This window comes from Elephas maximus, chromosome 10 (genome assembly GCF_024166365.1).
Source record: "Elephas maximus indicus isolate mEleMax1 chromosome 10, mEleMax1 primary haplotype, whole genome shotgun sequence".
NCBI classification, from domain to species: Eukaryota; Metazoa; Chordata; class Mammalia; order Proboscidea; family Elephantidae; genus Elephas; species Elephas maximus.
In genome coordinates, this window is record NC_064828.1 from 104,975,890 (window position 1) to 105,001,205 (window position 25,316).

At 49.2% G+C, this 25,316-nt stretch overlaps 1 protein-coding gene across 3 annotated transcripts in view; it reads right to left on the bottom strand.

Annotated features, from left to right (window-relative positions):
* CCDC88C (coiled-coil domain containing 88C) overlaps window positions 1–25,316 on the bottom strand; it is a 158,773-nt gene that overhangs the window by 23,227 nt on the left and 110,230 nt on the right. For all 3 annotated transcript variants that reach the window (XM_049898419.1, XM_049898421.1, XM_049898420.1), the window contains 11 exons: window positions 24,237–25,307; window positions 20,956–21,083; window positions 20,086–20,227; window positions 19,073–19,261; window positions 17,321–17,482; window positions 13,461–13,738; window positions 9,738–9,881; window positions 7,681–7,867; window positions 4,958–5,103; window positions 1,750–1,839; window positions 164–402 (listed from right to left, as the gene is read on the bottom strand). In XM_049898419.1, the coding sequence (XP_049754376.1) occupies window positions 164–402; window positions 1,750–1,839; window positions 4,958–5,103; window positions 7,681–7,867; window positions 9,738–9,881; window positions 13,461–13,738; window positions 17,321–17,482; window positions 19,073–19,261; window positions 20,086–20,227; window positions 20,956–21,083; window positions 24,237–25,307 (2,776 nt within the window). The remainder of the gene's footprint in view (window positions 1–163; window positions 403–1,749; window positions 1,840–4,957; window positions 5,104–7,680; window positions 7,868–9,737; window positions 9,882–13,460; window positions 13,739–17,320; window positions 17,483–19,072; window positions 19,262–20,085; window positions 20,228–20,955; window positions 21,084–24,236; window positions 25,308–25,316) is intronic.

The following is a 25,316-nucleotide window of genomic DNA, read 5'->3' on the forward strand; positions in this document are numbered from 1 at the left end:
GCACACATACATGTATCATACACACATGTGTCTACACACACCCTCCACTTTCTCCCATACGCACATGCTCAAACACACCATCTTGCTTTACTCTCACCTATGAACTATCATTTAGAACATCCCCTTTGCTACCCCCCACTGTACTGAGGTCACCCACCCCTACCTTTTCCCACAGGCCCGTTGTGGGCATCTCGCTCTTCTGCACAGTTTGATCCCAAGGGGACAGTCTCTGGGTTCTCCGGCTGTGACCTGAGAGGCTGAGAAGCAGACGGCGAGATCGGGTCTGAGGACTCCAGCTGCCAGGGAGGGCTGTCTGCGGTTGATTTTAACCGTTCTCTAGACCCCTCTTTCTTTGGTTTGATGAATTTGACTAAGGCTTTGGCTCCAATCCAGTGGTTTTTCCTAGTTAGAGGGAGATTTTTAGAAGAACACACGGACATTACACATACCCTGGCAGTTCACTGGGTTACCTAGTGTGGGCTGGGGTTTCCATCACCAGCCTGGGGAGTCCGGCCGTTAATTTGGGGTTCAGACATGATGGCTCTCTTAACCATCGCTACGTCCATCAGATTTGGGGCTCTGGAGGCGGACTGTAATTCTCAGTTAGGCAGGGGGGAGGGGCAGAGGCAGGCATCGTGGCAGAAATTCATATCAATCTCTCGTAAAAAGAACTCCAAGGAAGCCGTGTCAGCCCCTGCTCATCTGTGCAGTGAAGGAAGCGGCGCTATGCTAACCTAGATGGCAATTTCTCTCTCAAAATATCCCATCTTCAGGAACAGATTCAAGGACTTTCTGCTAAAGTTCATAAACAGTTCATAAGTAGACTGAGCTGGCATCCTGGACACTCCCGGCCCAGAGGAGTTTGGCGAGCGGGGAGAGGGCCAAAGAGGGCTGCGAAATGAAACAGTGAATTACAGAGCTGCAGCCTGCTGGAGAGAAGGCACCCTGATAGAAAACCACACCTGCGATACCATCCTGACTTTGAGCCAAACGGCCCTGTGTCTTACACAAACCCCTCAACCTTCTTGGGCCGCATTTCCATATCTGTCAAGTAGAAGGTTGAAGATCTGAAGTTCTAGGGTCCTCCTGTTTCAAAGGAGAGCCCGAGGGCTTCGTGTGATTCTGACTAAGGCTGGGCTCCTTGCAAACGGGCAGACTCTGGGGCTCAGGGCCCAGGACAAGGGGAGGCCCTGCTGGGTGGATGAATCTGCAGGGACAGAGCCAGCCCCACAACCACAAACCCTCGGCTGCCTGGAGAAAAGAATGTGTTTATGGAGCTGCCCTGGAGCCCAGAGAATTCAGAGGAATTCACATTAAGGCCAAAAAGCTTCCATGTTTGCAGACTGTAGGTGCTGGTTCAGGCTTCCTACCCAAGCTCTCTTCCCCAAACAGGAACCTGGTTGTCTATGTCATGGCAAAAACCTGACAAGGTAGCCCCACCATCCTCCTTTAATGACCACCAAGGCACTCTGCTCCTGTAAAGGCTTGTGGCTAAACTAAGCCTGGTCTCATAAAGGTCAGCAGGCATTGGCCATTCCTCCCATGACAAGCTCGAGCATGGAGGGAGGGGATGAAAGGATGTCTCAGCGGTCGGATCCAGGAGGGGCCTACAACCCAGAAGACGCTGTGTACTGTGGACAGTACAGGGTCCACACTGGACACTGCTCTAAGTTGCTACAGGTCACCCTCCTCACGAGAAAGGAAGCTTTTCTGTTCAACGTTTAAGTCACCAAAATTAAGTCAACTCACTTCTTTGGAGCAGGATCATAGAACTTGTACTGGTCCATGATTTTTTCTTCCAGTTTTTCCTTATGTCTTCGTAAGGCATTTAATTTGTCTCTAAAAATAGAGGGGAAAGAAATCTCAATACAGTTTTAAATAAAACAGGGAGGAAATGGCCTTGTGAATTTATTGATCATGGCAGTAGGGGCCCAACGTTTGCTCAGGATTCAGATATGTTGGTGCTCTTGACCATCAGGGTCATCGAGTCGGGAAGATGGGAACGGGAGCATTTAAGACGGGTTCAGGAAGCCCTACCATCTTGCGTAAACATATTTACTCAAGTGCCTACGGTCTATGTAAGTGAACTTGTGGGGACAAACCTCAAACCATCTGAAAACTCAGGCTTGGAAGCCCCAAGAACTTTCCAGCCAGGTCATTCAAGGCGTCGGGCATTCTGGGGTCAGACACAGGGCTAGCTCCTGGAGGTGCATGTTAACAATACCCTGAGGGTAAGGGGTCCCTGGGGAGTTAGATGGATACTAAGGCTGAAAAAGTTAGTTCAGCAGGGTGGAAAGGGTGAGAGTCCTGACACATTGTGGGGATTGTAACCAACATCACAGAATCATTGTGTACGGATTGTTGAATAGGATCTAATTTGCTGTGTAAACTTTCTCCTAAAACACAATAAAATATTTAAATACAAGTCAATGAAGAAGCAACATTTTATTTTCCAGAATTGTAAGCAAATAAAATTTGTTAACTTCCTTTTTATTAAAAAAAAAAAAAAAAAGTTCAGCCAAGTCAAACCTCTGGTTTGGGGCCACTCCAACATAGGGTTTCTGATAACTCTCCCACGAGAGCAAACACAAAAGCTTTCAGGGGCCAGACAGAGAAGATAATGAGCAAAGCAGGCTGGGAAAGACTAGAGGGAGTGGTGGGGACTGTGGCAAGATGGAGCGTGTGTGCTGTAGACTGGGGTGGTGGATCTCCCAATTTTTTCAGAGAAGTCAGAAACCCAGGTTATGAAGGGTAAGAGTTCCTGATTTCTAAATGTAGGAAACTAGTTCACACTTTTATAGAGTGAGGGCCCAAAACAGACACCTCTTGAGCACTGGGTGTTGTAGGGCACCTCTGATTCTGCAAGGGAAATCCTGGCCTTCCCGATCCAAAGGGAATGCTCTTGGTGTTTCATCCCAGGGAATCACAGGGGCTGAGCATGTGGGGGCACACTACACAATGCTGCCCCCAGGACCCTGACTCCTGTCCTGGTCTGCCTCTTGCCACCTTGGAGGTCTCAGCAGCTCGGACCCCTGGGTTCCTTGTTCAGAAAAGAGGGCCCTGGATGGGAGATAACAGCTCAGCTCCCCAGTCGTGAAGCTCCCGGGGTCCCACCCAAACAGACCCCCACCTCCCCAGTTCACCACGAAGCGAGCGTCCTGTGCAAAGTGACAGCTTCGCAAACACTTTGCAGGATCACGGACTACACTCCGTGCTTCGACATCTGAGTTCTGCTACTTTGTCCTCCCCACAGTGCCGTGTTTGGCTCCACAGACAGCACAAACTCACAGAGTGGGTGCCATGCTCCTCCCAGAACATAGAACAGCGCACCAGGAAGCTCACCACCTACTAGCCTGGTGCAAATACTCTCTACTGCAAACTTCTCATCAAGTAGCACCCTGGGTACCAGGCTCCATCTCCTCTTGGTTAGCACCTGCCCAAACTCTGCTGGCAAACTTTATCAGATGGAGTACAGAGGGCCAACTTCAGGCAACTGTCAGATCTATCCCCAACTACAGCGTGGTTTTAAATATGCATCATCCTTTGGTAGGAGGTGAAAAACCTCTAGGCAAGCAAGTGGGGCAGGAAGAATGAGGAAGAAGCACCATCACTTCAGAGAGCACTGGGTCAGCGGACTGGTGGTCCTCATGACAGGTCCCTCCAGTGTGTTTCTTCTCCCCTTAACCACACTCACGGCTGACACGCTGGCCTACCAGGTCGCTGGGCCAGCCACACCCAATGTCACGGAAGAACAGTTCAACCACCACAACATGGACTGATGAAAATTGCTCTGGATTTTAGATTTCTTGGGTCACTAGGCTTCTAAACCACAAGGTTTCCATCATGAGGGGTCTTCCTCTTATCCTCTATTTCTTAGAAATAAGTCCTAAGTCCTTCTATACCAACCAGTCAACTAGCTGCCCTTCAGTCTCTTCCGACTCCCGCAACCCCATGCGTTATCAGAGTAGATCGCCAGGCCGTTCTTCCGAAGTGCCTCTGGGTGGAGTCAAACCTCCAGCCTCTCAGTTAGCAGCCAAGCACGTTACCCATTTGTACTACCCGGGGACTCCACTACCAACACCAGATCACTTCAAAACCTTCTAGATGATCTGAAGGCTTTAGCCTGGCACAGAAACCTTCCACAACTGAGTGCACCTCCCTCCCCAGCTGTCTCCCCTAATCACCTGGCAAATTCCCAGCACCCAGACCCCTTGCCACGCTCCACTGCCACACCCCTCCATCTGGCTGGCTTCCTCCCCACCCCACCTCAGTGGCAGAACCCAAGTTCTCACCACTCTTCCTTCCACACCTCCATTTAGGTCTTGGCCATCTGCCTGGCCTTGGCTACATCTCTCTCACCTCATCCCTGCTAGTTCTGGCTACCAGGAGACTAGCTCTGTGCACCTCACAGGGCCTAAATACGCCAAAGCTGGCACTGCAGAAATACTGGCTGAGGGAGGGCAGTGCAAGACACCGGCAACTCCTTCTGCACACAGTCTAGGAGCAAGCAGGCACAGACAAGGAAGGGATGGGCTTATGGCACTCACTCTCAGACATCTATCTAAACTGCTGCCCTGAGATGCTGCTCGTCAGCACCATCATGTTTTAGAAGTTAACATCACTCCACAAGCAGATGAAGCCCAGAAGCTTTTGGTGGTGGGCTCTGAAAAGCAAACAGAAACACACCACCATCCCACTTCTGAAAATCTAGAGCCATTCCAGGGAAACCAAGAGACCGTGAGTTGGTGGATGGTCTATCCCCTGGCCCTCAGGACATCAACGGGCCCAGGAAGCTCTTTGCCCAGAATGCCATGGGTCTTGGCATGGGGCAGGGAAAGCCAGGACCTCCAGAAGCAGAGGACTCATTACTGCTATCAGCCAGGGGCAAGAGGGGCTCAGGGGCCCCTTACTTGACTGCTATCATCCACCAAACTAGAAAAGTAACCCTCCTCCTTACATGTACTGCTTCTGCTCCTCATGGTACTGCTCTTTATTCTCCATGTTCTGCTCCAGAAGCATCTGGTTCTGCTGGCTCAACAGCTGGATCTGGCTCAAGAGGTGATGGTTTTCTTCCTCCAAGTTCCCCTTGAGACGGGAGAGCAGCTACAAACAGACCAACAATGCCTCAAACACCACGATTCCACTGCTGGGAACCTATTAGCACAAAGATGTTCATCTCAGTGTTACCTACACTAGCGAAGACTTGAGAAGGACTAACACAGCCATCCGTATGGGAATGGCTGAGCTCTCTCTGCAATGGCACTGTCCAGTATGGCAGCCACTGGCAACATGTGGCTACTGAGCACTGTAATATAGCTGACCTGAACTAAGATGTGCTGTAAGGGTAAGACACATATTTAAAAAAATATACATATTCATTAATGAACTTTTTTATTGATTACATGTTAAAATGATACTTTAGATATAATGTTTAAAGAAAATAGTAAAATTACCCATTTCTTTCTACTTCATAAATACAGCTACTAGAAAATTTTTAATTATGTATATGGTTTCCATATATTTCTACTGGAAAGTTTTGGGTTGGCATACTTTTCCTGAAAAAAGCCAGGTAGTAAGTACTTTAGGCTTTCCAGGCTAGACAATGTGGCTTCTGTTACAACTACTCAGCTCTCTCACTGGAGCACAAAAGCAGCCACAGACAATATGTTTACAAATGGACACGGGGATGTTCCAATAAAACCTCACTTATGGACACTGACAAATGGGTTTCGTGTAATTCTCACTTGACACAAGATATTATTCATTTTTTTCCCTCAACCATAAAAAACAAAAACAGGCAGATGGCCGGATTTGGCTCACAGACTGAATTTTGCCAACTCTTGCAGTAGAACATTGTCATGGTGTAGTAGGAAAATCAGACTTTGGATCCTGAGAGGCTGGGTTCAAATCCACTACTTACTAGGAATGAGAACAGATCACCCACCTCACAGGTCTTTGTGAGGATTAAATAACTAGTATAAGCACACAGTAAAATGCCCAGCACACAAAGGGGGAAACATAGGTTGTTCCCTCCTCTTCACCCCATTAGCAATTATGATTCTAACATTAAAGGAAAAAGCAAAATTCTACCTATCCTGAATGTAACAAGGTACAATTTAAATACAAGAAAAAGTAGAAAGGAAAAGGTGATTCTTCATTTCATTTAAAATGCTTCCATGAGTTAGTTACATTGTTCGGGCAATAAATATGATAATAAAAATACTATTTTTCACTTGATGTACTTGGAAGCAAATCATACCAAAGGCCTGGCAAGTCAGCTGTCTGCAGAATGAAAGCCATCCTTAGAAACATGGCTTTGGCCCAATGGCAAAGCCCTGGGCGTGGCCACAGGTGCCAGAGGACCAGCAGCCCTGGGCCCCTCCTCTTGGCCTTGAGCCTGAGATCCAAGGGCCCCGGGGCGCCGTCCCAGCGATGATGGGGCAGCTGCTCTTCCACCCCATTAGACCCTGGCATGGCAGGCAACAAACAAATCCACTCTGTGACAAATGGGCGTACCCAAAAGAGGTGGGGGTGGAAGAGACAGGAGATAGGCCCTCCCTCCACTTCCTTCCCTTAGCTTCCACCTGAGGCATGGGGAGGGAGTGTAGGGGGGTTGGTTCCACTGGTCTTAGCATCTCGTTGAACCCCAACCCATTGTCCCTGCCATGATCCCTCTCACGTCCTCAGCTCCAACCCAACTAACTCATTGGTGATCTCCAAAAAGTCCTGTCCCCCCATGTCTGCTCATGTCAGTTCTTTCCCTGAAATAGCCCCCCATCTCTACGTGTCTAGATGAGAGCAGATGCTAGCTGCTCCACGTGGCCTCCAGTAGCCCTGGTCTGAAGCCGTCTCCTCAGAAATCCTGAAGCAGCCACAGCACAGCATGGTGGGCAGATTCCTCAGCGAGTCTCCAGCCCTGGTGGAGCCAACGCCCTTGCCTCAGCCCCGCATTCACGTCCCCCAGCGCTGGGGCCAGGAGTCTCTCACCACAGAAGGCGAGCTGCCTGGGCCTCAGTTTCCTCACCTGTGATCCCGCAGAGGGCTTCCACAATGGTCAAAGGAAAAAGGTGTTTGAGATTGTTTTTCGATAAACACAAAGCACCCGCAGGATGTGTGTCCTGGGGGCTGTCTTGGAGGTCGGGTGGGACCTAGTCGCTCTTCCTACCAGAACCACATCTGTGAATCTTAAATGCACTGGAGTTCTGCTTAAAATTTCATCTCAGGAAAGAGTTCTGCTGCTTAAGAAAATAATTTCAAACCCACCACAATAGAAAAACAGGAGGAATGGCGTTGCCCCTCTAGGAGCTAGGGGACCCCGGGATCAGCTCCACACCTACCACCACCCCCAGGATCCTGAGCCAGAGTCGGCCACACTCGAGAATGGGCAAAGCCATGCTGCATGTCTCTAGAACAGCACGGCAACTGAGATTTAAAAACACGGACAGTGTAGACATGCCGAGAGAACTAATCTAATGCAGTACTCAACGTTCCCACGGCATCTTCCCCAACCCTGCAAAAAAAGCAAAAGCCAGGTGAAAACTTGTTTTCTAGCATGTCCCCATCTCCTGTGTTGTCTCCCCTTGAGACACCTCTGGCCCACCTCTGCCTCTGGCCCCTCCACACTCAACTCTGAACTCAAGACTCCAGCAGGGACCTGAGGCCGCCATGCCTGCGCCTCACCTCGCAGCGCGTGTCCAGCTTGGTCAGCGAGATGTCCATGCTCTGGTGCTGCTCCTTGAGCTCATCGAAGCGGGCCTGCCAGCGGTTCAGCTCCAGCTGCGAGTTGTTGAGCGAGGTTTTCAGCTCCTTGGTGTGGGCGTGCAGCTCCTCATACTCCTCCTTCAGCTGGTGGTGCAGGAAACTGACTCTGCAGGGGAAACGCCAGGGCAAGGGCTGAGGGAGGCTCCAGAGAGGTGACAGCCGCAGACCTGGGCTCCATCCTGGCTCTGCCGGTGGCGGCAGGCTGTGTAACCCTAGGCAAAACCTTAACCTCTCGGGGCCTCAGTTTCATCTGTAAAACGAAGGAGTGGACTAAACTGGCGGTTCTCAAACTGTGTACTTTGGGGTTCCATGGGGGTACCCCTGGTGCTGCCACACTGGGCAGGGTGAGACAAAACAGGCAGGCTCCAGACACTACTTCATCACAGCATCGCTGCTACCACTGGGTCTGCGTTTATGGCTTTGGCATCTCTGCTTACTTTGGGGAAAACGGTTCTGTTGTTCAATTTTTTTTGTAAAGCATTGAACTAGAACATTTTTGCTCTAAAATTCTATCTATGCCCAGATCTCTTCCCTTGTTCCAAGCCCCTTTCTAATTTCAACTCAGGAGATAAATAAAATACGAGACACCAGGGTGTCATGCAAATCCACTGACATTATCATCATTATGATAACTATCATCCAACTGGGGCTTCTCGGAAGGAGGTTTATACCAGGAAGCTCAAATTACCCAGGCCTGTGGATGCAATCTGGGCACAGACGTGTCTTGTTGGGCCTGCACTGTTTAATTTTTTTTTTAATGAATTAGCTGCCAGCATTTAAAAATTTGGAAGTTTTGTATCAACATCCAGATGTCCAGCCTGTCTTGAAAAAAAAATGAATGAATGAATGAGACCTGGCAGCCAGGGCCTGCCTCCCAGCTGACACCCAGCCCTGGAGCTGATAGCAGCTGCTCTTCTGGGTGGGGTGAGCTCTCCCTTTTGCTCCCTGTGGTCTAACACTAGCACTGTCACCTGCATGCTACCTGCCTGGCCAAGGGAGGCGTCTCGGCTCATAATCCTCAGTGCACGGTACACATTAACACAGGTGTGGGTGGGGAAGCAGAGCTTCACGTGTTCACACCTTTGGAAGGAGACAAGACCTGGATTCAGATCCTGACTCTGCCACTAACTAAAGGCAGTGACTTTGATCTCAATGTTATGTAATTTCTATGAGCCTGTTCCCTCAAATGTTTAAAAAAAACCCAAACCTGCTGCCTTCAAGTTGATTCCAACTTATAGCAACCCGATAGAACAGAGCAGAACTGCCCCATATGGTTTCCAAGGCTGTAAGTCTTTGTGGAAGCAGACTGCCACACCTTTCCCCTGCGGAGCAGCTAGTGGGTTTGAACTGCTGACCTTTCGGTTAGCAGCCAAGCGCTCCAACCACTGTGCCACCAGCACTCTTTCATCTGTAAAAGAGAGCTAATAATAGTACCGCGTTCCCATATCATCAAGGGCTGACAGGGGGTGAGGGTGGACCTGTGCCTGACACGATCATCATGAACACACAGCTGGGAGGGACACCCACCACACTTAGACAATGCGTGTCCCTGGGTATCATCTGCGCCCTTGCATCCCAGCCACCAGCTACAGGTACCTGTCACCTTATTACCTATCTAGCTATTAACTAACGTGACAAAGTTTTTAAAAATACAGGATTGTCCTCCACCTTCTACTGTTGTTGTGTGCCACTGAGTTGATTCCGACTCAGAGTGACCCCATGTGACAGAGCAGAACTGCCTCATAGAGTCTCCTAGGCTGTAATCTTTACAGGAGCAGATGGCCAGGTCTTTTCTCCCACGGAGCCACTGGTGGATTTGAACAGCTGACCTTTCAGTTAGCAGTTGGGTGCTTAACCACTGTGTCACCAGGGCTCCTTTAATCTCCTGTTAGTGGTTGTTAAGTGAGATGGGTCTGAATAGAACGCTGGACACTGCTCTACGTGGGGCTTGGGGGCTGGCCGGGCCCAGCATTTACCTGTCCAGCTCTCCCTGCAGTCTCTGGTTCTCATCCGCAGCGATGGCATTTGTCCTCTGCTCCTGCTGAAGAGCCTCCCTCTCCGTCTTCAGGACCTTCTCCAGCTCGTCCAGCTCCGCCTTGTGCTTCAGTATGTCGCTGTGCCTGGTGGGGGAAACACACGGCAGGGTTTGTCCTGGGCCTTCTGTCTCATAGGTAACTTACACCCCAAATGACGTTTGAGACCCCTGAGAAAATGGGGTTCCTCTGGTGACTTCTCCCTGCAGAACTGAGGGGGAAGGCGCTAGGGTATAGGTGGGGGGATGGGCTGGACAGTGGGGAGACAAGAGTGGCTGCTAGGGATGCTGTCTGGGTGGTCCCCAGACCAGGCTGGCTCTGCTGGTCTCCTCTAGCCCTGGAGCCCAGAATCCTCCTCCTACCCAAGATGTCTCCACGGTCCCTAAGATCCCCATCAAAGCACCCCTTCCTCCTGCAGCCACCTGACAGCACACTCCCCGCTGTCTGAATGCATGTCCTTCCCTTCTACAGAGTTACAAATAAGTTACTAGATAGCTCACTGAGCACAAATAGATCTAAAAGCAACCACAGGATAAACAGCTGAATTCATCTGCATGTATCAGCTAATCCTTCCTCCCCGAGGATGAGAACAGTTCCCCCGCCTCGGAAGTCCGCATCTGACTTGTTCTCTGTCTGATCTTCTGGAGGGACAGTGTAGACATGCCGAGGGACAGAGGCCTGTCCAGCTGCCCCCAAGCAGCTGACAGAGGCCAGTTGTCATATATACACACACACACACACACACACACACGCATGCATGCGTGCGCGCGTGCACACACACACACACAGCTACTCTTATTTCTCCCCAGGACTCCACCGCCCAAGAGTCAATCCTAGCCACAGCCCTTGCCTCCCGCATATTGCCTCCTGCCCTCTGGATCTTTCTTGTCCTGTCTCAGTCTGTACAGTCCCTGGGTGGCACAAACAGTCAAGCAGTGCTTAATCAAAACGGTGGCAATTCGAGCCCATGCAGAGGGACCTCGAAAGAAAGGCCTGGTGATCTGCTTCTGAAAGGCCACAGCCTTGAAAACCCTATGGAGCTCAGCAGTTTCTCTCTACCACATATGAGGTTGCCATGGGTTGGAATCCACTCCACGGCAACTGGGTTTTTGTTTGCTCACAGTCTGTATAGGTTATAGCACAGCTGTCTCTGGAGGGCAGCAGAGCAAAAGGAGAGTCTTGACAAGCTCAAGGCTGTTCCTCCTACCCTGCTGGCTGACGGTCACCTCTGTGCTCACAGGTGGTCCAGGATTTCCTCCAAGTCCAAGGGCTGCACAGCACATCAGAAGTAGGAAGGGACTGGGGCAGAGCCTTTCCATCTTCCCTGGTTGGGACCCCACTCTCCACCCACTTCCTGTGAGTTTTTCACACTCAGAGATAGTCTGCCATAGTCCACCTAGTGTTCCAGGGTCTCCAGCCTTTGTCTTTGGACCTCTATACCTTCCCAGTCATCACTGCCCCCCCAGCTCCAGGCCAGCTGTACTTGTGCCATCTGACAGGAGCCAAGACTTGCTCCAGCAGCTATTTAAAGACAAGTGTTTGTGTGGCCTTTAGCGTGGACAAAGAATGCCTCCACAAGGGGAAATGTAAACCTGGGAGGTGGTGGCTCTGCCTGGCTTTAGGGCAGTGACCTTTTTCATCCCAGGCTAAGTCTGAAAGAAACAATCCAGGCTTAACAAATTAGGGTCATGGGCTGACTACAAGGGTTCCCCAGCCCTTGCTCCCCAGTTGTAATGCTGTGGAAGAGCCTATCTCTAAACCACTAGTAACTACCCAGCTGCAGGGCAGAGACTGTGGGGAACACTGATCACCTGAGTCCTCAGGACGAGGGACCAAAACCGAAAAACCAAACCTGTTGCCGTTGAGTTGATTCTGACTCATAATGACCCTACAGGACAGAGTCAATGAGGTTTCCGAGGCTGTAAATATTTACGGAAGCAGACTGCTACATTTTTCTCCCACAGAGTGGCTGGTGGGTTCGAACTACTGACCTTTTGGTTAGCAGCCGAGTGTTTCACCAGGGCTCCTAGTATGAGGGACAAACCAAACAAAAAACAAAACCCAAACCTGTTGCTGTCAAGTCAATTCCAACTCACGGCAACTCTATAGGACAGAGTAGAACTGTCCCATAGGGTTTCCAAGGAGCGCCTGGTGGATGTGAACTGCTGACCTCTTGATTAGCAGCTGTAGCACTTACCACTACACCACCAGGGTTTCCAAGTGCAAGGGATAAAACAGTAAATATCCATTAAGGGAATGGACGCGTGGACTCATCTGACTTAAGCGTCAAATGAAATGAATACAGAGCCATCGTTCCAGTGCCACAGGTCCTGACATTCCCAAAGCTGCGGCACTGCTGTGGACAGACCAGAGGGGCCTCCAGCCATCGTAAAACCAGCAAAAAATACTGAGCACCTATTGTATGCTGTATGGCGCAAGGAACGTAGGGAAAACACCCACCAACTCTTCCTTTGGAGCAGGTCCAAACTCCCTGCAAGAAACCTTCCCCCCTGAATGGACCTGTTAAGCATATGCAGGTAAGACGGGTGCCTTTCGGTGTATGTAAATTTACCTGTGGAGTGATAACGATACAGTGTGGGGGTGGAAAGTGTGGGGGTATAGTTGAAAGGACATCAGCAGGGTATAGATACTTTGGGTGATGGGTCCATGCGGGTTTCACTACACCATTCTGTCTACTTTGTATACATTCAGAAGTTCCCAGATTTAAAGGTTAAAAAAAGAAACCTGATATGAAAGGAGAGGCCTAGGAAGCCAGAGTAAGGGCCGCCATTGTAAACTGACGGCTGAGGGGAATTTCCTCCTTTTTCTTGGTTTGGAGAGGAAAACGAGAGAAGGGAAGACAACAGAAAACCACCAACGCTGGGTTTCCCAGAGCTGGGGTTAGTGACCACACCCACTGTGGCACCCGGGGGGCCCCTCCTGCCACGGGGTTTCCAGCTGTACAGACTCAGAATCGCTGAAGGCCAAGTTTTATTTACTTCCCTTGAGGAAGTACAATATGGAGCAGTGGGCCAAGAGGGAACGCAGGGGAAGGAGCAGAGGAGAGGGAGGAGGGGCGTGTGCTCCTGCAGCCAGAGTCCTCCGGGGGAGCCTATTGACAACCCCCACCAGCCCAGCCCCCCAAGTCCTCTGGGGGTGCCTAATGACAGCCCCTACAAGCCTGGCCCCCCAAGACTTCTGGGGCAGCCTAACAGATGCCCCCCACCAGCCCAGGTCCCTCAAGTCCTCTGGGGGAGCCTAACGACCACCCCTACCAGCTCAGGCCTCCTGAGTCCTCTGGGGGAGCCTAATGACAACCCCCAGTAGCCTGGGTCCCCTGAGTCCTCTGAGGGAGCCTAACAGACAATCCCTATAAGCCTGGTCCCCCCTGAGTCCTCTGCGGGGAGCCTAATGGATGCCCCTACCAGCAAGGCCCCCCAAATCCTCTGAGATAGCCTAATGGATGTCCTCCACCAGCCCAGGCCCCGCAAGTCCTCTGGGGTAGCCTAGCGGATGTCCCCCACCAGCTCAGGCCCCCCAAGTCCTCAGGGGGAGCCTAACAGACACCCCCCCAACCAGTCTGGCCCCCCAAGTCCTCTGGGGGAACCTAATGGATGCCCCCACCAGCCCAGGCCCCGGGCTTCCCAGCCTCATGCAGGCAGGCACCTCTCCCCTAGTTCCTTGTGCTCCAGCTCCAGGTTCCTATGCAGCGTCTTCAAGCAGCTGTGCTGGTGGATAAGGGCCTCGTACTCGGCGGACTGGTGCTCGTGGAGGGCGCCCAGACGCTCGTGGTCCTGCAGCAGGGCCTCGTAGGCCGTCGCCAGCTGCTCCTGCTGCTTCTGCAGGTTCTCTATCTCCGTCTCCTTGGCCGTCTGCTGGTTCTGGAGCAGTGTGTACTGTGCAGTGAGTGAGGCACTCTGGGAGCTCAGCGTGGAATTCTCCACCTGCAGTGAGGGAGAACGAGCCCTGGTGACGGGACAGTTACATGCTCAGCTGTGAACCCAAAGGTGGGGGGTTCAAACCCACCCAGTAACTCCGAGGGAGAAAGACCTGGCAATCTGCTCCATAAAGATAACAGCCTAGGAAACCCTATGGAGCAGCTCTACCCTGTCACATGGGTTTGCTATGAGTCAGAATCAACTGGATGGTACCCAACAACAAGAAAGGGAGAAGCAACCAGCCGCCTCCCATCTGCAGGCTCACAAACTACCCCATGCAACAAACGGGGCCAAGAAGCATGTCAGACAGCAAAAACCAGGGGCTCCCAGGCAGGCAGAACCCAGGTGGGTTGAGGTCAGGTCTACCAAAACTCAAGGAATCACTCAGGGAAGAGGACTGAATGCGATAAATGGAGTATCAAATGGCTCTTTAAGCCTGAGCCCCTCTCTACAAATATGGCCTTTTTGGGCAAACTGTGTCCCTTCAGGATAACCTCGAGTGTCCTCTTTGATCTTTTCTAAACACCTGTTTTCTAGAACCAGTAGACAGAAAATCAGTTAGGATACAGGAGATAGGAATAACACTACCAACCAGCATACCTTAATTGACATTTACAGAACACTCCTAACCGCAACAGCAGCATACACTTCTTTCCAAGCACAAATGAAAACAGTTACCAGATAGGCCCTCTTCTGGGCCACAAAACCAGTCTCAATAAATGTAAAAGTATTCAAAGCATGACCAACATGTGCTCTGACCACACTGAAAATAAATTAGAAATCAATAACACAAAGAGCTCTAGAAATTCTCAAATATTTGGAAACTAAATAAGACATTTCTTTAAAAAAAAAAAAAAATAGGTCAAAGAAGGAATCAAAATGGAAACTAAGAAGTATTTTGAACTGAATGAAATGAAAACATAACATGTTAGGAAGTTGTAAGATGCTGCTAAATCAGTACTTATAGGGACATAAACAGTACCAAGAAGCCCTGGTGACACAGTGGTTAAAGCGCTCGGCTGCTAACTGACAGGTTGGTGGTTTGAACCCACCAGTCGCTCCCTGGGAGAAGGATGTGGCAGTCTGCTGCCATAAAGGTTACAGCCTTGGAAACCCTATGGGGCAGTTCTACTCTGTCCTACAGGGTTGCTATGAGTCAACTGACTCGATGGCCACAGATTTTTTTTTTCTTTTTTGGCGGGGGCGGGGGTAAGTGCCTATATTAGAAAATAAAAAAACTTTCAAATCAATGACCTCAGCTTCCACCTTAAAACATTAGAACAACAACAAATGAGCAATAAGCAGAAGAATGGAAATAATAAAGAACAAAACTAAAATAAATGAAACAAAAATAGGCAAACAGTGAAAAATCAGCAAAACCAACAGCCTGTTCTTTGAGAAGATCAATAAAATCAATAAGCCTCCAGCCAGACTGATCAAGAAAAAAGAGAAGACACAGACAATACCAGGAACAACAGCAGTAACAGCACAAAGATTTTACCAATATTAAAATAAGGAAATACTACGAACAACTACAAATTCAACAACTTAAATAAAATGGACAAATTACTTGGAAGACACAAATTACCCACACTCATTCAAGAAGAAAGAGAAAACCCAAATAGCCCTGTGTCTATTAAATTGAATTTGTAGTTAAAAATCTTCTCGTAAGAAATACCAGGCCCAGATGGCTTCACTTGTGAATTCTACAGAATATTTAAAAAAGAAAATATACCAGCAGTTCTACACACACTCCAGAAAACTAAGAGGAAAGAATACTTCCCAACTCATTCTATGAGGCCATAATTACTCTGACATCAAAACCAGACAAACGCACCCCAACAAAAAAAATGACAAACCAATGTCCTCCATCAACCAAACTCACTGCCATCCAGTCGATTCTGACTCAAAGCAAACCTACAGGACAGCGGGGAACTGCCCCGTGGGCTTTCCAAGGCTGTAAATCTTTACAGAAGCAGACTGCCACATCTTTCTCCCTCGGAGTGGCTGGTGGGGTTCGAACCACCGACCTTTTGGTTGGCAGTTGAACGCTTTAACCACTGTGCTACCAGGGCTCCTCCATCAACACAGATATATATAAAAAAAATTTTGTTTTTTCTTAACAAAATTTTATCAAATCAAATACAGCAATATATAAAAAGGATAATATAACGTGACCAAGTGAAATTTATCCCAGGAAAATGCAAGGCTGGTTTAGCATCTCAAGTATCAATATAACTCAGCATACCAACAAACTAAAAAAGACAAGCTACATGAGCACCTCAAAAAGATGCAGGAAAAGCACTGGGCAAAATCCAATACCCGTTCCTGATTAAAACACTCAACAACTACAAATAGATGGGAACTTCCTCAGTTTGATGAAAGGCATCTATAAAAAACCTAGAGCAAACATTATACTTAACGGTGAAACACTGAATGTTTTCCTACTAAGATCAGTGACAAGGCGAGAATGTCTGCTTTCCCCACTTACAGTCAACATTGTACTGGAGGTTCTTAAAAAAAAAAAAAACCAAACCCGTTGTCGTCGATTCCAAGTCACAGCTACCCTACAGGACACAGTAAACTGCCCCATGAGGTTTCCAAGGAGCAGCTGGTGGATTCGAGCTGCTGACCTTTTGGTTAAGAGCCAAGCTCTTAACCACTATGCCACCAGGGCTCCTCTAGCCAGTGCAATAAGGTGAGAAAGAGAAATAAATGGCACCCAAGTGAAAAACAAAGAAGAAAACCTGCCTTTATTCACAGACGATTTTATGTAGAAAATCCTGTGGAATCAAGAAAAGTCTATTTCCTTGTTTTAATAAACAAATTCCAACCTCTCTGCCAAACAGTTTCCTGCATATTGTCTCCATCCCATTGTTACATATTTTCAAACATTTTTCTCAGGAGGGTCCCTGGTGGCACAGTTGTTGTTTGGCTGCTAACCAAAAGGTCAGCAGTTTGAATCTACCAGTTGGAAACCCTATGGGGCAGTTCTACTCTGTCCTATAGGGTCACTATGAGTCAATCAACTCGACGGCAACAATTGCCCGCCCGACCAGAGCTGCATTAAAAATGATTTTCAAAAATGTATCAACTGTAAGTAAAAGCCAGCTTCCCAGAGCAGTGGCACAGAGCACTAGTTCTACATGCTCTCAACTGTCTGGGAGCCATTTCACACCCTACTCCCCTCTTGGAGACTGAGAATTCACATTCACTTAAAAAGGGCTCTGCTAGGTTCTATGGCAAAGAAACCTGGTAAACCCTGCTTGACCAAACTTATTTGATCCCCGAACAACATGGGTGAGACTGCAAGAGACATGTCGCTCAGTCACTGAAAATGACTTATAAACCATCACTGTCTTCACAGACCCAAGGCTAGGAACCACTGCTTTCAAGGAGCCTGTTTTGTCTTTGAATTTTAATAATGTTTTGAAACTCTCCCGTGCTTCCTCTTGCTTCTTAGGAGTTGGAGTACCCAAGGCTGGTGTCTAGGAGAGGCTGACCATGCTGAGCCCTCACATGCAGCCCACCCTCACCTGCGGCCACGCCCTCCCCTGCAGCCCACTCTCACCTGTAGCCCACCCTCACCTGCAGCTTGGCCGTCTGGGTCTGCAGCGTGGTGTTGTGTTCCTGCAGGAAGGCACTCTGCTTTTGTAGCGTGAGGATCTGACTGCTGAAGGCCACGTTCTGGGACTCCAAGTGCTGCAGCTGTTCCTTGAGCAGCTGCCTCTCTGCCTGCAGCGCTGCATTCTAAGGGACAGGGAGCAAGAGACCATCAAACGCTGGCAGGGTAAAGGCTAGCTGGCCACAGGCACTCAAGCTGGGACTAACCCTCAGCGGCAATGCTGTGGGGGCCAAAGCCAGGAACAATCAGGTAAGCAAGTACGATCTTTCCTGTTTGAAGAGGACAATCAGATTAAAACATATGTCGCCACAGATGGACCCTGATATAATGGGAGAAAAAATTATAACAGAAATTCCTTTTAAAAAAAAAAAGATTTACTGGACTGGCTGAGACTGGAGGACTCCCCGAGACTACCGCCTGGAGATACTATTTGAACCTTGAACTGAAACGAATTCCTGAGGTCACCTTGTAGCTAAGTAACAAACTGGCTCAAAAAATAATGAATATCCCCTGTAGGTTCTGCCCTCCTTTGAAAAATCACCTGTATGAGACCCAAATGGCTCCAATTACTTTAAAACAAAGATGAAAATATATGCGGGCAAGGAAACTAAAGGAAAAGGAACCAGCAGAACAGAAATAATGAGAATGTTCACGCATCAGGAAGAAGTAACCAATGTCACTGAATAACCTGTGTTGAAATCGTTGAATGGAAACTTAAATCTGTGTGTAAACCATCACAGAAAAAACAATAAAATAGTATTAAACATATATATATAGAGAGAGAGAAAGAGACAGAGAGAGATAAGATAGACAGATATGGGCCTTCAAGACAAAAAAGAACACCCATCAGACCTGAGGGTATATGAGCGGGAGGTGGGGCAAGCTGAGGTAAAGCTTCATTTTCTCTTTAATGCTTTTATCTCCTGTTGAGCACTGGGTGACAGCCATTTCTGTGAGCTGGCTCCCCCTCCTTGCCTAGGAACCTGGGCCCATCACAGGAAAGGGTCAGGGCCTAAGGCTACAGCCCCACCCTACTGAGGAGGGACAGCAGGTAGAAGGCAGCCTGCCATGTTACGAGACTAACAAAGACCAGGGCATGCACTCTGTGGTCTTGTGCTGTGCCTTACTCCCTGTGACACTTTAAGTCTCGGTTTTCCCATCTGTCAAATGGAAATAATCCCTGTCTCCTTCAAAAAAGCTTTGTGAGGATCAAATAAAATCAGGGGCCTAGGACATGGATCAGGAAACTTTTTCTGTAAAGGGCTACAAAGTAAATACTTTGGGGCTCATGAGCCAAAATATTGTCTGTCTGCCCCAACAACTGTGTCGCTGTAGTGGGAGAGCAGCCACAGGACAATATGTAAATAAGAGGGCATGGCTGTGTTCCTATAAAACATCATTTGAAGAAACAGGCATAGGGCTCCAGTTTGCCAACCCCAGGACAGAGCAGTGAAACCCCAGCACTACAGAAACAGAGCTGGGGTGAAAGCTACAGACTGGGTCCGAAGGGCTGGCAGACAGTCGGAAAATGATGCCTTATGTTAGAAACCCTGAAGCCATCATTTTCCCATCCCACTTTTCAAGTTCTCCTGGCAAATCCTGGATGAATCTCCACAGACTCTGCCATCCTGAGTCTGTACAGAGAGGATGTTGGCCAATGGGACTATTAACAGGACAGCCTCTCTGTGCCACTGTGGCCAGGGTGGCCCACTCACATTCCGCTCCAGCTCAATGGCCCGGTCCTTCACTCGCAGCAGCTCCATTGTGGCTTCCTTGTGGCTGGGCCCCCAGGTCTCCTGGCCCTGCTGACTGGCAGCCAGCTTCTCCACGGGGTGTTTGAAGGAGTTCTGTAAGTGCCTGCCCTCATCCTGGTTCTGCCTGAGCAGCTCACACTCCTTCTTCACCTGTGAGGTACAGAAGCCAGAAAGCAGGCTTGAGGCAGGAAACCTCCAGGTTCCGGACCAAGTGTAGGTGGCTAGAGGATGACTTCTTGCCAAGAAAATGCCTCAACACAACCAACTAGCCTTCTGACATCGGCACAGACAAAGCCTTTAGCTTTTTTTGGGAGAGTACATCTAACCTCTGTTCCTATGTGTTTCCCCCTTCCTTTCTAGAGATGAGAGAAAGGGCAGTGGCCTGGGAATCAAGAGCCTGGGATCTGCTCCTGCCTTAGTCCCTACTTTAGTCACGTGACCGTGGGAAAGTCTTGCCTCCTCGAGCCTCAAGTGTCCATTCCATAAAATGGAGGTGAGGCTGAGGCATACGGACCAGGTGATCTTAAAGCCCTTTCAGCTCTACAATTGCTTTGCTCTAGGTTCCTCAGTCAGCCATACGGCCAAGAAATGTGCAAAATATTCAGAAGGAGGGCTGGAAGAGCACACATATGCACGCATGTGCACCTGAGGGGGGACAGGTGCACACCCTCCCCAGCCGCTGTACACTGTCTGTCCCCTCAAGGGAGTCCAAGAACTCTGCAGGCCTCTGTGCAGGGCCCCATGCTCACCACTCCTGTGGGTTCTCATCAGTGTCCTCTACCCTACCCGGCGCATATGATCAGATGTCAGCACCCTCACTGACCCCGTGGGTTCACCCAACCCTGCTCCAGGGGGTGGGTAGCCAGGCCCTGCCTGTGTCACCCAAGTGAGGGGTTGGAAACAGAGACCCCGCCGATTGCCCTGTGCTCCAGAGACGAGTCCAGCGCTTAGTCATGACAGCAGTCAGCTCTTACCATCTGGAGCTCATTCTGTAGCTGGTGATTGAGGCTCACTTTCTCTTCCACCTGGGCTTCTAAGAAAACAATTTTTTCTTCTTTCATGGCTAGTGTCGTTTTTAATGCTGTTTCATTTCTGCCCTCCAAAATCTTGTATTTTCTGAAAAATACAAGGATGCAATAGGACCTCTTATCCACCACTCACCAGCTCCCGACCTCCCAACTGTCAACACATCCCTCTTGCCATTAAGCTGGTTTCTTTCCCCATCCTGTAGCTTCTGGCCCAGAACTGCAGGAGCCAAAAACCGTGTGCAGAGCCCTTCCCCCAGCTCTCTGAGCAGACGCATCTGTGACACCTTCAAATGTGACACCCTTGCTGCAATGGTACAGTCATCACCTTAGTGAGGTATTATTGTGGCCATTATACAGATGGGGAACCTGAATCTCAGAAAGGCTAAGCAATTTGTCCAAGGTCAAATTGGTGGTAGGCAATTGGTTAAGTTGGTGACCTTTTTAACCACAAGACAAAAACATCATGTTATCACCATTACACATCGATCTTGTAAGATACAAGTCCAGCAAAAGCCTAAGATATTGGATTTCCTTGAAAAATAAGATTATTTTAGAAGGAGCAGTGTAGGGAAAAGCTACAATAATCAAACCAGAGAAAAAATTAAGACGCCTTTCTATTGGACAAGAGAATCTACTTCCACCCGTACCTGGGAACCTCAGGGTACAAGACATGGACTAGAAAGGACACTGGACACTGGCTCATGGAGCCATGTGACATCAGTGCCCTTGGTTATGAAGAGTAGGTATAGAAGTCTGCACACTACATGAGGGTGGGGGTGGGCTTCACGGCACCACCCACGGAGGAGATATCCTCACGTGTCATGGTTGGGGCCATCCTCCTGCAGCAGTAGCTCTTTGCTGAGGCCAGCCTTCTCCAGTTCCTGGCTCAGCTTGTCCAGCTCACTGGTCAGCTGCTGGCTCTTCAGCTTCTCCAGCACCAGGTCCTGCAATGACATCGAGACCATGAGCTCAGGACAGGGGCCTGGGAGAAACACAGAAGGGGGGTACAGGCCATCTCCAGTCTGAACAGCCATCTTTTCACATCATCGCTGCCACACAGCTTGAAGATCTGGGCCAGCGGCCGCTCGGATCAGCCAATCTGAATACACCAGAAGGTGCCCCCAAAGGGAAGGGACTGAGCAGACTTTCCTGCCCACCTGGCACTGAAGAGGACCAGACCAGGTGACAATGGGTCAGAGAAAGGCCAATGGGTACCTCCTCTAATGCGAGTTACAAAAACCATTGCTGTGGACTTCTGAGTGGCGGTTTTGTTTTCTGATAAAATGGTGGCTTCTTTTAGGAAAAACCAAGTAATTAAATGCACATAGTGGAGAAAGTGGACTAGACCAAAACAAAAAAGGAAAAAAGAAGGGAAATTTTTTTTTTAAGCCCTAGTTTTGGTTTACTTTTCAAAATTGGTGTCGATCTCAAAGAGGTGGGTCATTGACTCTGATCCTCTTTCTACCTTGCCAGACAGATGCTTTCTGCCTGGTGTCATGGCTCTTCACATGAACACTTGTCTTTTCTATAAAACCACAGATCTTAATTTATACATATATACATATTTACATGTTTAACGTATACATACGAGGAGCCCTGATGGCACAGTGGTTAAGCACTTGGCTGCTAACTAAAAGGATGTGTGACCCTTTGGGAGAAAGACGTGGCGATCTGCTCCTATAAGATGACAGCCTAGAAAATCCTATGAGGCAGTTCTACTCTGTCACATGGGGTCACTATGAGTCAAACACTGACTTGAAGGTATCTACACAGTATGTATATGGACGTATGCACAAACACACACACACGGCAGAGATAGGAGTACAAAAGGTCACCGACTTACCAGTTGCCTACCACCATGATCATGGCCAAATTGCTTAGCCTTTCTGCGATTCAATTTCTCCATCTGTATAATGGCCATAATAATACCTCCCTAAGAACACAATCTTTTCTTCTTTCATGGCTAGTGTTGTTTTTAATGCTGACTCATTTCTGCCCTCCAAAATCTCACCAAACTTTCCCTGCTCCCCCTAAATTTCCAAGCCGCCCTGTGAAGCCATGTGACCTGTTCTGGCCAATGGGCTGTGGTGAAGTGCCACGGGTCACCTCCTGGCTAGAGCATAGAAGAGGCAGTGTGAGACCTCTGAGCTGCCTTCCCCTGCACCCCCCCCACCCGCCTCCGCGGCACCCACACAGGCCTCGTGTTGAAATGGTGGAGTCCTAAGATCCAAGTAGCTCAGACTGTTGAGTCACAGCCCAGAAGACAGACTCCTTGGAGGACCCCCTAGACTCTCATGAGTGAGAAGTTACCCTCTGCTGCGGTAAGCCACTCAGATCCTGGGGCTGTTAGTTATGCTAACAGAGAAAGGGGCTGTGGGCTGCATTCAGATTTTATCTCTCACCCTATGGCACACTGATTTGCCTGCACTGACAGTCTTTTTGAATGTGGAGACCACCCTACGGCCACCAAAATCTATTTCCTTTTCTTCCCTGGCAGACAGCTGGAACGCATTTCCCAGACCCCCTTCTAGCCAGTAGTGGCGTGTGGTTCATTCTGGCCTGTGGAAATGCTACCCTTCTCACATGCTCTTTCCTCATCTACCCGCCTGGTGCAGAGGATCCAGACGTGGGCTCCACTGTGGGATGGCCAAGTCAGAGACTGAAGCAGCCTGAGTGCCCGAATCCTGCACTTCAGGTCACTCCTGAACCCCCACACTGAGCTTGTCCCATGGTAAGCCACTCAGGTGCTGAAGCCAATACCGTAGCAGTTGTTTGCCCGAGGACACTGAATGAATGCCCAGGTGACCCACGCACAAAATACCAGGGAAAGCAGGACATATATTTCCGGAGAATTTTGTGTCTATCAAGAGCTTCGAAACGTTCATACTCTTTGATCCTGTATTTCCCACTCTAGGAATATATCCTAAGAAAATGTTCAGATATATTCATGAAAGTGTATGTGTATAAGGATGTTCAGCATTATTTAAAATAGCAAAAACAAAAATTGGAAACAACCTAAACATTCAAAACAAAGTGAATATGAAGGATTAAATACCTTGCAGCCATTAGAATCATGGCTTTGAAAACTACTTAATGAGAAAACATACAATAAATTAAAAACAGAATACGCACTCTGCTCACTTATCAACATGATTAGCTTCCGAAGACCAGGTTGTTATGGGAAATCGGCATTATGCACGAACAGAGGATGACTGTGTAAGATCACAAAATGGAGGATGACTACGTCATTATATAACTGCCAAATTACATGATTACACAACTGCCAAACCACTGATAATCATGGCCCAGCCAAGCTGACACATAACCTTAACCATCACAGCGTTACTGTCGCCTTACACCTCGGCCTTCGTTACTGCCACATATATGTTGTTAGTGCCCAAAATAGTCAGGCAGTAAATTTTTTTTACTATTGTTACAAATACAAAATGTCAGATATGGGGAGGTTTAGGTTAAATGAATAGTTTGCTATCAGGTATGTGTATATGCCAAGCTCAGGGAAAGCAAGGAAATGAAATAAACCAAACTATTAATAGTGATTATCTCATAGAGTTATTAGTTGTTGTTAAACTGCTGAGTTGGCCCCTGACTCACGGTGACCCTGTGAACAATGGAATGAAATACTGCCAAGTCCTGTGCCACCCCCATGATTGGTTGTGGATTGGACCTTCATGATCCATAGGGTTTTCACTGGCTGATTCTTTGGAAATAGATCGCTAGGCCTTTCTTCCTAGCCCTTTCTAATCTGGAAGCTCCACCGAAACCTGTTTATCAGCATAGCAACATGCAAGCCTCCACCGATAGACGGGTGGTGGCTGTGCATCAAGTGCCCTGGCCAGGAATTGAACCCAGGTCTCCTGCGTGAAAAGTGGAAATTCTACCTCTGAACTATCTGTGGGTACTAAGATTATAATAGGGGATATTTACTTGGTTCTTCATACCTTTAAATTATTCTGTTTAAAATCAGGGAAAAAAAATTTAAGTACAACAGAGTTCCACTGCACTCTGGAACCACCATGCTCTCTGCAGACACACCGATCCCACCACCCCTAGTCGGAGGGGCCCTGCACCCAGCTCACCTCTCTCAAGGTCGTCAGTGTCCTCGTGTGCATGGTGACCTGCTTGGTGAGGTCCCTGTTGTCCTTCTCCAGTTCCTTCAACTTGCTGGCCGCGTCCCGACAGCGGGCCAGCTCCTTGTCCAGGGCACGGCTCTCCCTCTCAGCCGCAGACAACTTCGCAGTGCTGTCATCCAGGACGGCATCCTTCAGTTCTACTTGCTGCCACAGCCGCTTAGCCTCCTTCTCCAGCAACTTCTTATCTTTTTCAAGCTGGGCAACCTCCTGCTCCAGGCCCTTCTTGTCCTGCTCAATCCTCTCCAGCTGCTTGTTGGAGAGCCGCAGGGCCTCCAGGTCTCGCTGCAGGGCCTGGTTCTCCGCCTCCAGCTCCTGGAGTTCCCTCTCCAGGGCCTGTGACTTCTGGCTGCTGCTTTCCAGGGTCTGTTGCAGCCGCAGGTTCTCGGCGCTCACGCCCTGGTAGCTGAGCTCCAGGCGCTCCGACTTCTTGCCCAGGGTCTTCAGCAGCTCCACGTTCTTCCTCAGCTCCTCCTTCTCCCGCTCCAGCTCCTGATTCTCCCTCTCCATCTGCGCCACCTTAGCGCTGGTGAAGCGCAGGGTCTCCACCATCTTGCGCAGCTCCAGGTTCTCCTCATCCAGCTGCTTGTTGTCCCGCTCCAGACCCTCAAGCTGCACCGACACGTTCTGCAGGGTGTCCAGAGACTTCCTCAGTTTCCGGTTCTCCAACTCCAAGCCCCGGCTCTCGTGCTCTAGGGCGTCTGCCTTCTCAGAGACCGTCTTCAGGGAGGCTGTCTTCTTGGCCAACCTCTCGTTCTCCTTCTCCAGCCGGTGCAGCTCCTTCTCCAGCTCCTCTGCTCGCTCCACCTTCTCCCTCGCCTGCTCCAAGTCCTTGTGCAGCTGCTGCTTCTCAAATTCCAGCCGGCTGAGCTTGCTGCTGGTCTCTGTCACCGTCTGGTGGAGGACTTTGTTCTCCTTTTCAACATCTTTCACGCGGGCGTCGCTGCTGACCTGCGACCTCTCCCGCAGCGACCACACCACTTGGTTGAGATGATCCCTTTCCTGCTCGAGGTCCTTGATCTGAAGAAA